This window comes from Neopelma chrysocephalum, unplaced genomic scaffold (assembly GCF_003984885.1).
Source record: "Neopelma chrysocephalum unplaced genomic scaffold, ASM398488v2 Primary Assembly neopelma1_194, whole genome shotgun sequence".
NCBI classification, from domain to species: Eukaryota; Metazoa; Chordata; class Aves; order Passeriformes; family Pipridae; genus Neopelma; species Neopelma chrysocephalum.
Window position 1 is genome coordinate 212,963 of NW_020897856.1, and position 18,074 is coordinate 231,036.

Here is an 18,074-nt window from a genome sequence, read left to right on the forward strand (position 1 = left end):
ACGCTCGGGCAGTCTTGGGGAAGCCTCAGTTTTCCAGTCATTCAGCCCCCAAAGCTGGGCTGTCAGGGGTCCGTGAGCCCCCAAAGCTGGGCTATTGGAGGCTTCAGGAGCCCCCAAATCCATCATTTTGTCTCAGCTAAGAGCCAGGAAAGCGTCCTGTCCCAGGCAGTTACAACTGATCCTACACAGCAGGCTCACTATGGCTTTACCAGCCATTACTAACGAGCTCTTTCTTTGGCTCCAGTAGAAGCTGGAGGGATTGATGATAATCCAAATTGTTTTTTCAGGAGGACTACACAGAAAATCCTGAAGCTGAGGCCCGACCCTGAGGACATCCCCAAGGACACTTTGGAGGTGTAAAGGTGCCCCAGAACAACTACCCAGAAAATCTTTATTGACAATTATCCCAAGAGTTCAGTTCCTTCACATCTACATCTTGGGGATGGAAGAACTTGGAAGAACCACCTCTAGGAGTCATTGTCTAATTTAACTCTAAGCCTTGTAACCATGCTGCCAGTTTGCTGCAGGGGGTGGGACTAGATGAGCTTTGAGAGGTCCCCTCCAACCCAATCCATTCTATGACTCTACTACTCTATGATTATAATGAGCTGTTCATTTTTTCCCTTCAGCATTTGTTTTACATTCCAAGTAATTTCAGAATAACCAACCAACACCAAGGAGTCCCATTCCATGCCCACAGGCGTGCTTGTTGCCAAACCAAATACACTGGAATTCGTAGCACCCAGCACCCAAACTGCAACATTTTGGGTCTTTTTGAAGAGTTCTCTTTTCATGAGGTGGCACAGGCAGGTGTGGACCCCAACAAGCACGTCCAGCCTCTGGGGAGAGAACTTTGATGGGAGCAGGGACCAAGCATCGTGTTTCAGAGCACGGTTAGAGCTCAGCTCTTCGCACTCCTCCTTTTCACTCCTCAGTGCTGTTAAACCTTGCCATGGCCACACTCTCCTGCTCAGGCTTCTGATCGTGGCCAGCAGAAAATACTCCTGATTAAACCCAAGCAAGGCACCAGGCTGAGAAGAGAATATTTGTTACAGCACTGCAAGGAAGAGAGGAACTGGGGATGGCAGGGAGTGGGGAAAAACCCCAAAGCTTGGCTCCTCCTCCGCAGAGAATCCTCAAAGCCTAAAATGGTTTGGGTCGGAAGGGACCTCAAAGCTCATCTTGTTCCCATCCTGCCAAGGGCAGGGACACCTTCCACTAGCCCAGGTTGCTCCAAGCCCTGTCCAACCTGGCCTTGGACACTTCCAGGGATGGGGCAGCCACAGCTTCTCTGGGCAACCTGGGTCAGGGCCTCACCACCCTCACAGGAAAGAATTTCTTCCTCATAACCAATCTAAATCTAGTTTAAAACCATTTCCCCTCACAGAATCACAGGATGAATGAGAGGATCCCATTCAGTGGTTCATCCCAGAGGAGCTCAGGGACCCTTGGCAGCTCCAAACTGTTGAGCAAGCAGCAAACCCATGTGTACCCCCCAAGACAGAGCAGGTCTTCACAGGAGAAATTATCCAAAACCAGGCGGGGAGGGGCCCCAGCTTCCACTCCTGAGATTTATTCCTGATACTAATCCTTATATTTAACCTGAATATTAATAGAATATTTATAAAATGCTTATCTGGAGTCAGAGGCCCCTTGGCTCCTTGCAGCTGTGGAGGAGCCCGAGGATCTGCAGGAGCAGCAAAGAGGGTTGGAACAACCAATGAAGGAGGCCCACCTAGACCTCAGGAGACCCTGCAAGGGATTTCCCTGGAGAAAAATCACCTTTTGAACTCGGGAATAAAAGTCTCAGGTGAGGGCAAAGTGCTTTGTTTCCATGATCACTGGAATAGTGGCTCATCCCCGGAGAAGTGACAACCCTGTCCCTGTACCCAGCCTGTTGGATGTGGGACTGGCTGCCAAGGAGGTGTGTAAGAGGAAAACAACCAAAAAACCAAAAAGAAAGGTACAGCACTTGGCTGGACTTCCCTTCGAGCAGAGAAGCCCAAGGCCTGCAACAATTTAGCCTTTACCACTTACCCAGTCCCTGCTCCTGTGCAGGTGATCCATTCCATTTCCTCAGACAAGGATAGGGCAGGAGGCATCCCAGAGAAGCAAAAAATTAACCTAAATACATATATTTTGGCCCTGGGGCTTCAAAACTCTGCATTAACCAAGAGTTTGAATGATCCTGGAGCTTCAGCAATACACATACCTCCACCTGCACTCTCCTCCCTCCCACTGGCAGGCAGAAAAGGGGCCGAGGTGGAAAGGAAATAGGGAACAACGGCATCAAAATAAGATTTATTACTTAGAACCAAGATTTGGAAGAGACAGACATGGCAGAAAACAACGAAATAGAACGCCAGGCTCCAGCTGAGAGGAAGGGGGGTACTGAGGGGCTGATGGGCAGGTGGAAGTTCCTATGGCTCTGGGATCAAAACCAAGAGTGAGAGGGTGAGAACAGCCTGGGCTGGGGCTGCGGAGGCAGCAAGGGAGGCCTGTGGGTGCACAGAGTTTGGGGCCCAGATGTAACTGCAGGAGCAGCACTTTCCCACTCCTTAGGACCGTGCTAACCCAGCTTCCTTAAAAAGAGGTGAGTAGTCCTTTGATAAATGATCACCTGTGAGATTATTGCTTCAAACTACTCTGTCCATCCCCTCGACCCAAAGTCAGTGAAACCCACCACCAGCGAACCCAGAGAAAGAAACCCCTACTGCTCATTTTAGCTCATTGAAGGCACTTCAGAGTCTTAAAAATGGTTCCAATTACCCACTGGTCTGTGGAAGGATTTTAGTCTTACAGTTAAAATCAGCAGTGATTCGATACTGTATTTAAGTCTGGCAAGAAAAAGTGGCTGGTCTATGAGAAACAGAAAGAGGTAAAAAGGGAAGTGACGAGCACAGACTGACTCTCCGGTGCAGGATCTGGAGGGTTTTTTACTTGATTTAAGTGGATTTAAAATAGAGTCTCATCTCTACAAAAGAATGGTGAGACATTTAAATGGAACTGGAATTGTCTTCCTTGTATGCGTGCCTGGCTTATTGCTTGGAAAATTGCTTAAATGACAATTAATTGTGTGAAACAAAAAGCATTTGAAGGAGTGCCTCCTCCTCTTCCTCCTCCTCCCTCTTCTCCATCTGCTGCTCATGGAAACCTGGCTCACAACAGAAGGGAACAATTTGGAACAAAATCCTTTTCCCCCAAAATAATTCTCCTTTATTTTTTTTTTTTTTGCATAACATTTTTGTATTTCCAACTATAAATAAAAAAATGATTAGAAAGAAGTTACAAAATTGTGTCGAATGGACCAGAACAGCACAGAATTCCTCACACATGATAAATCACTTCCCATCTTCCTCTTCCTCCTCCTTAGCCGCGGCGGGGCCTCGCGCTTGGCACTGTAGCTGCGGGGGCCACGTGTCAGTCGCCGACGGTCTCATTTTCAGAATCTAAAAGAAAAAAATCCATATATGGATTTCACATCTAGGAAAACCCAAACCAAACCCAAAAAGGGCCACGCAAGCTCATGGGCCCCAAGTGTGTGGAGGTGCTGCTGCCAGAGCACGCTATAGGTACCGCAAGGAAACAGAGACCAAGATCTGTCATGCTGAGAGCTCAGATGTGTAAACACATTTATTTTGGTGGCAGAACCTCAGCACCTCACAGGGTCCCTCAGACCAGAGCTCTGATTCCTGTGGGAATCAGGAAAAAAAAATTAGGTATCTCCAGGTAACCAGGAAAAAACACACGGCAGCAGTGGGTCAGCCACAACACCCTGAGCAGAGCCAGGCTCCCAGGAGGTAGAGACAGAAAGAGCCAGCAGAGACACCCAGCGCTGGGCTCAGTTTGTGGGACCCTGTCGCTGAGGGAGGAGGGGAGAGGGATGTGATGCTGTGTGGAGGTGCCAAAGGGATGGTGGGATTGCCAGGGTATGCCGTGGCACCAGCTCCCCACACCCGCAGGCTTGGCTCCCTTGTCCAACGGAAACGGAGCCAAGCCTTGGATCACAGATCATAGAATGGCTTGGGTTGGAAGAGACCTCCTTCCACCTGGGCTGCAGGGATGCCATGTCCCACCCAGGCAGGGATGGGATCCATCAGCCTTCCACAGGAGGCAGACCACAGGGCAAGATGGTGGGACAGATGTGGAAGGGCACAGCAATGCCAAGGACTTGCAAGGACAGGACTGGGATAAAAGGCAGCGAGGGCGCCGAGGGCACAGCACGTGGCTGAAGAAGCAGCAGCACGAGGTGCCACCACGTGTCCCCCACCCTGCAGCACATGCCCACCACCACGCTGTGCTGGGGACATGCTCCCGGGGACATGCACCCCAGCCCCTTGCTCCACAAACACACATGCACACTGTGGGATCGCAGCCACGGACAAGCCTGACGGAGCAGATGGCTTTGGGATGCCCTCAGAACACATGCAGGGTGTCCTTGGAGCAGCAGGGAGTCCTTGGAGCAGCAGGGAAGGCAGGGGATGGGTGGGGACAGCACGTGGTGCAGATGCCATCTGGGTCTGGCACAGCTCCTGCTGGGTCTCTGTGGTTTGGGCTCCGCTTTTGTAAACGCAGCCCCAACTTTCCCGTATTCCTTGCTCCGCCTGTTCATGGGAAGAATGGCTTTTAAGGGAAGGAAAATCATGTCTTGATCGTAATTCCTTCCTGAGCTTCTGACCAACGCCGGTTCTGAAGATCCACCTGGATCCTGCTCGCTATGGATAACCAACATTTGGCAGAGAGTTTCATCCAGGAAAACAGGATAAGATGAACTATCTCCAGGTAACCAGGAAAAAAGGTATGGCAGCCATGGGTCAGCCACAACACCCTGAGCAGAGCCAGCTCCCCAGTCACCTGGCTCCTCAAACAAACCCTCACGGGTGCTCAGCCCACAGACAAACTCCTCACTTCTTACTACAAAGTCAAGTCTGGGCTTTCACAGGCTGAGGAGGCAACAGCGCCGGAGAGACCGGGGAATGTGATTATACCCAACGTTTGCTCAGTGGTGGGAAAAAGGCAGTGATGGTACATCCTGCAGCTGCTGCCTAATGTGGTGACGAAGACTCTAGATGCAGCCTGTCTAGTCTGATAAACAAACTCTGAGTGCTGAGGAAGTTTTTACCCTACTTGCAAAGTAATTGAAAAAAACAACAGAAGAATAAATATTTTTTGGGGCTATTTTACGTCAGACCTGAAGAAGTCCCATTTGAGAATGATTGGCAGCTGGTTATTTCTTCTTAAACCTAATTTTTTACAAGGTGTCAGAGTCCTGAATACTCCACAAAAACTGCAACAGGCACAAAGAAGACCCCAGAGGAGTGGCTGGAGAGGCTCTCACCATGCTCGTCCTGTCACCCGAAGCTCCTCGAGAGCCTCACTGCCATAGCTAGCACTCGGTGGCACCTCAATAATGCAAGACCAAGTGTGGGGATCCGCTCCTTTCTGAGGAGAAAAAATAATTCCAGCTTTTCCCTCTGCCTCACAACTACAACAATGTGACCAGTATTCACCATGCATCCATTCTGTTGCACTACATCCAAAGAAATTCATCCAAGCGCCCCTTACTCAACCAGACTTGGAAAAATCAAGACCTTGTCACAAGAATTTCACTGTTGTAACAGATACTTTATTGAATAGTAGGTTGTTGTGTATGAACACTCCTCTACAGTGACCAAGAGAGCCCTAAAGCTTCCCGAGGCTTTGCATGTCAGACTGAAGGCTCGAACCACGCAGCCCCTAAACTCTTCATGAGAAACTTATTTCAAGGGAGACGTTCTATAATCAAATATAGGTCCAAGAGTATGCAGCACCAGCCTTGACAGCGCACCACAACTATCCCTGGGAAGGGAGTAAAGAGCACCACACCACTCACAATAGCAGCCACCTCCTGCTCCAAGCCTGACTTCCAAACGAATCAAGCGTAAGTGACCTCTGTGCTGACACAGTCAACGTCAGCACTGCAGCACATCCAAACCCCTCTGAGCAACAAATTCCTTCATAAAGCAGAATTTGTAACCTGACAGCTCCTAAAATCCATCTCGTTATGCTGCCCTTCTGGAGCTTGGCTGCATTAATAAAAGCAGCAGCACGGTCAGGGCTGGAGCCTCCCTGTCCTGCTGCCTCTGCAGGGGCAGCTCCACAGCCAAGGGCACCAACCGCACGTGTGAGTCACCACACAACTCCCACCTGATCAACGGCTCGTTTCTGGGTGCACAGACAGGAAAATGATTGTCAGGGGTAAAATAATAACAGGGATCAGCACATCAGACTCACTCCACTCAATCTGCACAAGCGCCGACTAGGACAGCCCGACCCTACAGACCCCTGAGAGGGACTCAATCCATAATAAATAACTGTCCTCAAGTACTCAATCCATAATAAATAACTGTAGCCAGAAATAACACAAGATTACAGTTTTGCTGTGTTATATATTCAATCCTATATCAGACACTCATCTATCCATGACAAGAGTGTGTGAGTTCCCTGCCCGTACACTCTCCAGAGACCGTGCCCACACTTCCCCACAGGCATCACCAGAAATCAGGGACAGAGGAGGGCACACGAGGAGCAGGAGAAGGCAAGGAAACCTTACTGGGACACTAGACACAGTCAGGAACTATTTCGTGTGTGACTTCTCTCTCTGATCCAACACCTTCAATAGCATCCATGGAAAAGTTGGGGGGAACTCGCTGGCAGCAAGGCAGAAAACAAGGCAGGTTTTTGCATTAATAGCCAATACCTGATGAGTAACATCAATCTCACCCAAAAAGCCTTGAACTCTTTACTTCATTGTGGGGGTGGGGATGACAGGGAAAGCAATGCTGAGGTCACATAATTTCAGAGGGGAGACTTCTGGTTACAACCCTCCAAAGCCAACTTCCAAGGAATGTTTGAGGACAGATGTTTTTCCTGCCCAAATGTGCAAACTGAACAAATCCAACATGGACCTATGAACTGTCCACGAGGCTTGTCTGGAAATATTCTGAATGTTCCCAGACCTGACATTAATGCACTGGGATCATGAAAAATGCTTGAAGACATACCATTGCCAAAGCCAAGGTAAACTAATGATTCAAAGTATTAGTGATTTCCTTCCACAAACACCAAACAGCAAAACCTGCCACTGGATGAAGAAGCTCATTTCAGGAATTACTGCCCCTGAGCACCAAGCCCCTGTTCCCCAACACGAGTCTCTCTGTCTGAGCACAGTAGTGGCCACGTCTCACCCTTGTCTTGCCTGTGATCTCAGCCAATGTCAAGTATTTCAGAGAAAAGTAAAGAAGTTATACAGCAGAGAGCAAGAATGGAGCACTTTGGAGACAGGTGTGAAGTGATGGTTAAGTAATCACAGAGTCCCAGAATGGTTTGGGTTGGAAGGGACCTTAAAGACCATCTTGTTCTAATTCCCTGCCATGGGCAGGGACACCTTCCACTAGCCCAGGTTGCTCCAAGCCCCGTCCAACCTGGCCTTGGACACTTCCAGGGATGGGGCAGCCACAGCTTCTCCGGGCAACATTTCCTCTAAAACAGCTTTTTAAAGGATTTTTTTTCTTTTCTAAAGGACTTCAAAAAATATTTCCTCTTTAAAGTTGTGAAATGGAAACCAGAGTTAAATACACGAACAAACTGCGAGGGCCAATGTTACATCATTCTTTCGGGTGAAAGCTGTGCCAGGGAGGTAGAATGCGGATTTGCAAAAGAGCCTTAAAGCACTCCAGTGTTTCTCCCTGCCATCTCTAGTGCCCAGCTTTGCATCCCTGTGGCAGATGAGCAGCTCCTTTTCAGGATACCCAGTCCCACTCCAAGCAAGCAAGGGGTGGGAAAGCAGAATGTGATTATGCACTGAGATACTCCTTCATGACACGAGGCAATCAGAAAGCCACATGAATGGCACACAGGAAAACTTCAACTACTTTCCCAACTTCCCAAATTGTGAAAACTTTGAAACTTTCCCACCAAAGTTTCAAAAACTTTCCTCCACTACTGGGTGCGTGACTCGGGGGGTTAAAACATTCCTTCGAGATTTGTATTAAGTTTCTGTAACTGAAAGATTGAAAATTGGGGGATCTGTGAGCTCTCTCATCAAAACTTGGTATTTAAAGCATCTGTGCTGACTTCCCACGTGTCAGCACAGGGCTGGGAATGTTGGGTGATGGCACAGCTACAGGATATGGCAGCAGGTCAGGAACTAGGGAGGCCAGGAATTCCACCAGCGGGTTTGTCCCATTTGCTGCCTATTGAAGCAATATTCAGAGTCAGGAATAAAATGAGTTCAGCTCTGCGATCTGCAGGGGATCTTTTTTGGGTACAGACCCCTCTCTGATGGTGCAGCACAGATCCCTCAGGTCCCTCTCACTCCTTGGCTCACCTTTTGCTCAAGGAGTTGCCCCATTTATTTAATCTCATGTCATTTGTTTAATTGCCGCTGAGGGTCAAAGCACCCCATGACACAATCGTCACAACAGAGGGCGAAAGAACCACGGCTTGAAGCAACAGCCAGAAGAGCTGCAGCCAAGAGGGCCCTCAGGAAATTAAACACCACAAGTACCACAATGCCAGCATCACCTTCTGAGCCTCTGATTAGCCCCAGTGCTGGATAAAGGTGCAACAGGCAGGTGCTCCCCCCCCGGGGATGTGGAAGCTGCACCCCTGCCCTGCTGCCCCTCGGGAGCACAGCACATGCAACGCAGCCACGGCGGGGACGGGCACCAGCGCGGGGCACGGAGCCCCCGACACACAGAGCACACACAGCAAAGCCACGGGGGATGGGTGCACAGAGAGACAGAAGCAGGAGTGTCACCTGCACGCCCTTTCCTCATTTCTCCTGCAGCCTAACCCCATGACGGTGACTGCCGAGGGGGTGCTGGCAAAGGGGCCAAGCTTCCTCACACTTAAACGATGCCAGGATCTTTTAAAGGGGCTTCCCTAGTGCTTTGCAGCACAGGGGAGACACAGTTCATGGGCTTCTTTCCCATCTACCAAACTCAGCACCCTCACGTGCACCACCAGCAGCGCTGAGGGCACCATCTGCTCATAGGAACTCAGCCCGCTCTGCTCTGCAGCAGCCCCAACACCAGGAACACCTCCACAGGCAGGGACTCGGGGCACTGTGCCCTGCGAGGTGGCACCACGCACCTCCTGGGGCACCGCTTCCTTCCTACAGCTGCTGGAGGTGTTGGCTATGGGGAGAACCCAAGAACCGGCAGAGGCATCACATCTGCTCCTGCTACACAACCAAGGGACAAGAACGAGTCTGGAAAACAAACGCAGTGTTACCCGGAATAGCTGGGAATCGACACAGTTCTACAGTTTAGAAAAACATCGGGTTTTTTCACACCATTTTCAAGCACAAAATGTTTATTTTTCTTTTTAATCTATACAATTTCTCGGGGCTTTTAGTGCCACTGACTTTGTCAGTATACAAGGGATGGACTATACAGGCAATAGCGACATAATCTGTAGGATTCAGTGCGAGCCGAAGGGAACCCGGTGTGAGAACATATTTTCCATGTTTGCTCATGAAGCATACATACATGAATCTAAAAAACTCAAACAAATTAAAGATACATGGTACAGAGAACAGAAATCTCTTACTACAGTAAGTATTTTGCCCAGGCAGAAGACTCTGCATAATTGTCTATAAAATTCAATTCTAACTGAATTGATGGAATAATATATTCAAAGGGTACAAACAAAATAATTTAGACAGGTATAATAATGCTCGAAGTACAATAGAACTATACAATTCACAGCTTGGCAGCACAGGACATCTCTGCCCTTCAGTGGACAGTATAAAGCGTCATCACCAGGGAGTGACGGCGCCTTTGGGCGTGGCCACCGCTCCGGGTCCTGTGCCTGTAACGCTCCTGCAGAGCTTTCAGAGGGAAGGAGACTTACCATCGGCAAACCAGGTCTAGTGGTTACCTTGTGCCTTTAGACTGAGGTGCAGGTGGAGACTCTACACACAGTAAAACGGGCAAAAAGCAACTTTCAAACAGGAGAGAGGTGTCCGTGCCACCTGGAGCGCAAACTTTGGTAAAAATAAAAATAAATAAATAAATTTAAAAAAAAAAAAAATTCCATATGAAAGGTGGTGAGACTCCAAACCTGAAGTGTCAGATATGAGAAAGAACAGCTTCATGTTCTGTTCTGTTTCAGCACGAACACTGTCAGTGGCCAGACACCACCCTGAGCCTTGGTGGCCGAACCGGAGCCAGAGCACGTGCGAGTGCTGTACTTACACAGGTCTTACAGTCCCCTGGAGATATGTTCTCCTACGATCAAGAGTTCCACTAGTTTTCTTCACTTACGGAACATGCATGAATTTGTAATTTAACTGAATTATAAAACCCCAGATAGGGAGAGGAAATTAAATCCAATGTGCTGCTGATCCGGAGGAAAACAGCATTTTTGCTGCCTGTTACTGCAGTAAGCCGCCGTTTACGACGACTTTACCACAGGCTGGGGAGGAGAACGGATTGCACTGCCTGAAGCTATTCCCTGTCCTTGTATGCACTTTCCTTGGATCACTCTGTAAATACTCCTACATTACAATGTGCACTTCACTACTCCTTGTACAAACACAAACAGTTTTATGATCAGTGCATCAAACAAACGTGTCAAACAAACCTCACCTCACAATTCTTTTTTTTTTTAAAAGCTTCAGAAATGAAAATTCAACCCGTGAATAAAAACGAAAGCATTTACACCAAAATTAAGCTGATGAGGAACGTCAACTGTAAACCTGCAATATCTTTGCAAATAAAAAGAACTTCAACTGGCAAGCAGTAAATAAAATACACCTTTCAAATAATTGTACATCTCTTTCCAGATGGGACTGGAAAGCTGAGATTCAAGGCACTGAAGTCCTGCAGGGTTAGTACAATTTGCAAGTCATCAATTCAAGTACATCAACATTAAGGATCGCAAGTGTGAAACAGAACACAAGGAATAAAGTGTCTTCAGCAATGGAACAGAAGCAGATATTGCCATAAGGACAAACGATCTGTTGTGACGCCGCCTCACAGTGATTGCTGATGCGGTGTATGGCTGTGCGCTCGCGGGCCCCGCCCCGTCCCACACGGATCATCTACAGAGCAAACACTCCACGTGACGGCGTCAAAATCACCAGGACCCACGGCAGGATCACCCGTGGCAAGGTCACCCACTGACAGGGTTACCCGTGGCGGGGTCACCCATGTCAAGGTCACCCACGGCAAGGTCACGCCCCCGACAGGGTTACCCATGACAGGGTCCCCGTGGCGAGGTCACTCATTGCAGGGTTACCTGTGGCAGGGTCCCCACGGCCACATCACCCCTGGCAGGATGCCCGTGGCAGGGTCCCCACGGCCAGGTCCCCCCGCTAGGTCATGCGCAGCCGTGGGCCGGGCGCGCGGGCGGGCGGGCGCTGCAGCGGCACCGGGTACATCCGCAGGCAGCTCCTGCTCAGGGGCGAGAACCGCACGATGCCGGGACCCCCGACCAGCCCGGGCTGCGCCACCGGCCCCGGCCACGGCACCCCGTACACGGGGCTGGGGAAAACTCCTCCGTACTGACAGAGAGGCATCACATACGGTGTCACCGCGCCAGCAAGGGCGGGCCCTGGCACAGGCACTGGCAGGGATGGTGGAGCTCCAGGAGCTAATCCTGTGGGCATGGGGCAAGCCACCGGAACAGGGCACTTGCTCCCCAGTCCTGTCCTTACCGAATTTACCTACAAAAAGAGAAATACAAGAAGCGTCGCTACAGAGCCCCTCTTCCCCCCTGCCACGGGCAGTGACACCGAGCCCAGACACACATGTCCGTGGTGGCACTGCTCCCCCATGGCATGGCAGGGGCTGCCAGCTGGGGGCACAGGCACAAGGGTGTCACAGTGTCCTTGGGCCTTTATTTTGGGTTCCTTTCTTTGTTTCCTTTTATATTTTTGGTGGGGGATTGGGTTGGGTTTGTTTTGGTTTTTTTTTGTTTTAAAGACATAAAATTTGGAAATTAATAGGAAAGATTGATATGGGGCAGAGGGGAAAGTTATCTGATTATAACCTCACTCTTCAAGAAGGCAGGAAGCACCACTAAACAAGTGAGGATGACCACCACAAAAAGTCACAAACAACCTTGCATGTCCAAAGGAACTCAAGTATCTTTTATCTTGTGCATAGAAGTCAATGAACCGCACTAAGTGCAGAATTAACCCAAATCTCACGCACTTACGTGAGATAAGCCTCAGAAGAGGCTTTCTCACACCTCAGAAGAGGCTTAAAAATTGTAGCCCATATTTCTGTACAAAGTTGTTTCATCTGGCCCCAGAGAACTGAGGAAAGGAAGGAGACCTGCCAGGGTGGCAAAACCAGCGAGGGCACAGCAGGGCTGCTCTGCCTCAGGCGCTGCCACAACCAATTCCAGCCGGTTTTCTGGAATTCTATTAACACCCACTAAAATTATTCAGCTTTTGCATGCAAGGGGCAGAGAAAGAGCTCTCCTCCCTCAACATGGGATGGCAGAGCTTTCCAGATGACACACTCCATCCTGCACAATACCATGGGAACTGCCATTATCCCAAACATTCACATTTCATCATGTTTTTAATGTCACAGAATTTACAACTCCCTGTGGGGTTCCCAGCATGACAGCACCTATTTGTGCCATAGGAAAAAGGGGTGTCATTTAATTCTGGGAATCTCCCACCAATGTGATATTTTACATTCAACTGATAAAATTGGTATGAAGGTGAAAATTTCAACAGAAAAAATGAATATACGTATAAGGCTGCGTGGAACACTTACTCCATGCTTCTGATTTTAATTTCTCTTCTCAATTAACAATAAAAATGGCAATGTTCCCCTGGGATTTCCTGCTTTGGGGCATGAACCTCTGCTCCAAGGGCAATTTTAGAAAAATACAGAAGTATCTGATATCCTTCTTCACTTCCCTGTCTCCCATTCTCATCTGAAACCTGAATCTGATGGTGAACGTCGAACTGAAAGAGATGTCTCAGTATAATGAATTTAACATCATTAAAGTGTAAAACCTCACCAAAATTAACAACAGACATCGAAGAACAAGGAACAGAGGAATCAGGGACATATTTTTAAGACCAGCACACTTCTTTAAGCTGTTATTAAACCCTTGTTTTAACATCCTCAAAATCATGGTTACCACAAAGCTAAACACCTGTGAGTGATGTACCTAACCAAAATACAGATTTTGGACAACGCTCTCAGGCACGTGGTGGGATTGTTGGGGGGTGTCCTGTGCTGGGCCAGGAGTTGGACTTGATGATCTTTGATGGCCCCTTCCAACTCAGGACATTCTATGGTTCCAGGACAGCATTTCTTACACTAGCAACAGATTATTTATTCAGTGGCACCGAAACATTTTCAGTGGCCCTATTTAAAAATTAAATTGAAAAAGATCATTTTCAGCTCTTTTAAAGTACTGAGAAATCTGACTCGCCCCAATTCAAGCTTCTGAACTTTCTCCTTCTCAGCTGAATTCCTCAGCAAAGCAGCAGCTGGATTTAAGGCTGTGTATGTGCTACTGGGAATAAAATTGTGTCATGCTCCAAACCTACCATTACACATACTCATTAAACTTGATAATGTCATGACAAATGCATATTAATGATTTAAGTTTTCTTCCTCTACCTTCATCCCATGCTTCAAGGGAGCTAAATGCACACTTCAGGAGGCACAACACCTGGCTCTTGTGTCTTCCCCTGGGTAGGAGTCTCTTGGTCATGGCCTCTATTTAACCATCACCTTTTAACCAGTTCTGACGACTCAACACTGATGGAGGCCCACACAACCCATTGAGTCCTGCATGGAGATGCTGACTGAAACACCAAAATTAACATGTGCCAAAAGAGTCCTCAAAGCAGCACAAGGAGCTGTGGATTTCCCAGCTCCAGGAAAGCCAGGAGACTACAAGTCCCTTTGCCTGTACAGTTCGAAGGGAAGAAGATGGACATTCAGATGGTGATGAATGAGGTGTGTTCATCACCTACATGGGGTCAGATGTCAGCTGTGAACAGGACTAGCTCAGCATTTCAAGTCAGCCAGGCTGGTGTTTAACGAGGTGCACCGGGGGAAGGCCCTGGGACTCATGGCTGGTGCCCTGTCAGTGGTCAGGGTGGTCACCTGAGCACCAGCCTGACAGTTGCCAGGGGTGGAGAGTCCCCAGAGCAGCTGTGAGCCTGTGGGTTCTCCCATCTCTCATGAGCTGGCCCGTTCTGGGCTGAAAGGACACATGGTATCCTTGGCTCCCTGCTGGCCCAAGGCACCTCTCCCCTTGGCCACTCCCTTGTCAGTTCTGCAAGTTTGCTGGAGGCTGCCCAGGACAGTGGTGGAGTCACTGCCCCTGAAGGGATTAACAGATGTGTGGATGTGGCATTTGGGAACATGGGTTAGTGGTGGCCTTGGCAGCGCTGGGGGAAAGCTTGGACTCAGTGGTCTCAGAGGGTTTTTCCAGCCTCAATGACTCTGTGGTTCTGTGAAAGGTGCCAGTTCTGGCACAGGCTGTTGATTCTACAATGTGCACCAGCTGCACCCATTATATCCCAGGGACACCCACTATATCCCAGGGAGCCAAGGCTTCGGCTTCCAGTGTGGCTGCTGGGCTTTGGCATTCTCCCCACAGCTTGAAGCCATGGCTGTGAATGGTTTCTGAAGTTATCTTGGCAACTGAAAACAAGCAGTGCAATATCAGAGCACAGCATCCAGCTCAAGCAACCCATGTTGAGAGACCACTGACACACAAAGATCCTTGGAGCTGTACCCACAGTCACACAGGACACGTCTTTGGGGGTTATTTAGAATAAAACAACCCTCCTGAAGGAGTGGAAAGCAGAACTGGTCTTCTCCCTGTCTGATTCAACTTTAGACTCTATAACACCAGCAATGAGGAATGCCACAGGTTCCATGGCTTAGCCAACTATGGATGGCACGACTTCATTTTTCATGTTACAATATTCATGTCCTCCTGTTTGTTCTGCTGTGTGTCGAGGCCTAGCAGGGTCAGCTGTCCTGGCCTTAAGGAGGCTGATAAGGCCAACAGTCCCAAAACTAACAAATTTAACAACTGCACTGCAAAATTTACATCTGACATCACCATGTAAAAAGTCTGTCTGCCAGAGATATTTAATAGGGATTTTTCTACTTTTTTTTTTTTTTTTTAAGGAAGAAAGACTAGCTTGATGTCCTTTAGTCATAGAATCAATCCCAGAATGGTTTGGGTTGGAAGGGATCTTACAGCTCATCTCATTCCAGACCTCCTGCCGTGGGCAGGGACACCTTCCACCAGCCCAGGTTGCTCCAAGCCCCGTCCAACCTGGCCTTGGACACTTCCAGGGATGGGGCAGCCACAGCTTCTCTGGGCAACCTGTGCCAGGGCATCACCACCCTCACAGGGAAGAATCTCTTCCCAATATCCCATCTATTTCTGCCCTCTGGCAGTGGGAAACCATTCCCCCTTGTTCTGTCCCTCCATCCCTTGTCCCAAGTCCCTCTCCAGCTCTCTTGGAGCCCCTTTAGGCACTGAAGGGGCTCTCAGGTCTCCCTGGAGCCTTCCCTTCTCCAGGTGAACCCCCTCAGCTCTCCCAGCCTGGCTCCAGAGCAGAGGGGTTCCAGTCCTTGGAGCATCTCTGTGGCCTCCTCTGGACCCGCTCCAAGTCCTTCTTGTGCTGAGGCCCCAGCCCTGACACAGCTCTCGGGGGGATCTCAGGGTGGCAGAGTACCCTGTATGACATGCGTAGGAAGGGAAGTTCCTCCCCTGCTCTCCCCCTCTGCATCTCCATTAACCTCCTCTGTAGAAGCAATAAACTTACTGAACCAACCCCTAACAGGGGCACCTTTGCCCACTGCCCTCTCTCCTCTGCTCAGGCCACCTCCCCACCTGCCCTTCCCCAGCTCTCCCTGCACTGGCAAACCTCTGCCCTGTACACATCCCTGCAGGAACCAGTCACCTCTCCTTCCTGCTTCCCAACACCTGCCTTCTCCTGCCAGTCTCCCCTTTGCAATTGTTTATTCCCCTTCTCCCAAATAATCACACAGACTCATTTAGAAAACAAGAATAACAGACACACAGAGGAGAACATACAGGAAGACACCGGTAAAAATGAAACAAACCCCACAGGACAAAGACTCAAGTAGTTTAAAAACCCCAAACCTGTTCTTTGGACTTGTTTTAATTCTCTACCTTGTTCTTGTGCTTCACCAGGCAAGCTCCAAAGTGCCACCTCAGCGATACTCACAGCTCCTGTACTGTCAAATACACAGCCAAGAGCTGGGTATGACTTACAAACACCATAAATACTTCTGGGTTTATATTGGAACAGAGGAAACCAGGTAATTCTGCTGTGAAGGCTGACTGTAACTATCACAACCCACCTAAAAAGGTAGGATTTAGAATATTTTTCTTTTGATGGCTACCCCATTAGTATTAGTGTTTTACTTCTGTATGGACCAGCTACCACTGAAACAAAACTGAGTGGCAGGGCAGAGTCACAGCTGGCTGCCAACATGAGCAGGCAAGGATGCCAATCCACCTCTTTTATCACTTTTGCCCAGTTTGCTGAAGACCTGAAGTTATTAGGTGCTCCTGAATATTTGTGTTTATGCTTTTCCAAGTTCCTGGAAAGTCATTCTGACATTCAGACCAAGCTTCAAACATAGATTCACTTTTTACTATTCTTCCAACCCAACAGAGACGGAGGATACAGTAAAGGTGGCACTAGTCCTCCTGCTTGGTTTTGGCATCCGTGCCCACCTCCAGCTCCCTGGCAGTCAGCCCATGGAGCCCAGAGTTAGGAAATGCCAGCACGTGTGCAGATGTTACCGACACTGTCCAAGCCCCCAGCACACGTCACCCACTGACACAGCTCTGTGTTCACAGAAACAGCCTCACCATGCACTGGGAACATGTTTACACCCTTTTTTGGGGGGTAATAATTTTGCCTTTTAAAACCCCTGGAGTTCCAGAATAGCATGAAGAATAGAAAACATTTTTGGCAAGCCCTTCATTCCCAGGCATCTTCAAATAGTGCCTGTAAGTACCCAATATTCAGTATACTCGCACAGAAGGCTGCTCACATTCCTAAGCATATTCCTTGACCAATGCCAACCAGAATTACCTGTAAGAAAGGATTATTACACCATATCTTCAAACAGATGACAAAGACAGAAATCACCATTATCAGGCAGTTTGACTTCACCTCTTTCTAACATCTCCTATTACAATTCAAACTACTGCTGATGAGACTCTACCTGCATTTCCATGCTTCCTTAAAACATTTGGGAAGGAACATTTCAGTGCTCCTGTGACACAATTGGATGCCTGAAGCTTCCCCCCCCCCCGGCAAACTTCTAACTAGGATTTGCAGTCAAACTTCCACAGAAACAAAGCAGAATATAAAGTTTTGCTTTGCATCCCAATTATTTCATTGCTGCCTACACTTCTGATGACAAAAAATAAAACCACTCACTCTTATTAAACACACCATCAGTTTTTCTTCTGAGCTATTTCCAGCCTTAAAGAGTAGCCTTCACTTTGTTAAAAAATCTTATAAAAGATTACATTCACAGCAAACAATTTGCTGCTCATGGTAGAAGCATCTCAGGTAAATTAGAGACAACTCAGGAAAGAGAGTCTTCTAGTTCCAGGGGGAAAGAGAAGACTTGAAGACAGACACACAACTGCCCTGCTTATTAATGACAGTGGGTGGACAGTAAAAGAAAATAATAAATTGAAAAATACATTTTTCTATTTAAATGTATAGTTAATATTTTATACATATAATTTTTTTAAAATGTATTTTGCATCATGGGACAACTCACTTCACTCCTACCCCTTATGAAAACCCTTCAAGGAGGCATCTCTCTGTCCAATAACCCCCAGAGACAACGCAGAAGCAAAGGTACAAATACTGCTGCCCCCAGCCCCTCATTTCTGACCATCGCACGGGACCAGCGACAGCTTTTCCCAAAACCAATCCCCCACAGGAGGAGATGAGACAACCTGCCCTAACAGCTTCCTGCTATTTATTCCAGTTGAAAAAAAAAACCCACAAAAGGCATAAGAATCCC

General features: G+C 48.4%; 1 protein-coding gene across 8 annotated transcripts in view; it reads right to left on the bottom strand.

Moving 5' to 3' along the window:
• Positions 1-2,289: 2,289 nt before the first annotated feature.
• WNK2 (WNK lysine deficient protein kinase 2) overlaps positions 2,290-18,074 on the bottom strand; it is a 118,802-nt gene continuing 103,017 nt past the window's right edge. For 5 of the 8 annotated variants that reach the window (XM_027702708.1, XM_027702707.1, XM_027702711.1 and 2 more), the window contains one exon: positions 9,340-11,713. In XM_027702708.1, the coding sequence (XP_027558509.1) occupies positions 11,363-11,713 (351 nt within the window). In that variant the 3' untranslated portion in view covers positions 9,340-11,362. Of the gene's footprint in view, positions 3,450-9,339; positions 11,714-18,074 lie in introns of those variants that run through there. The other 3 variants (XM_027702712.1, XM_027702710.1, XM_027702709.1) reach the window with 1 other exon arrangement.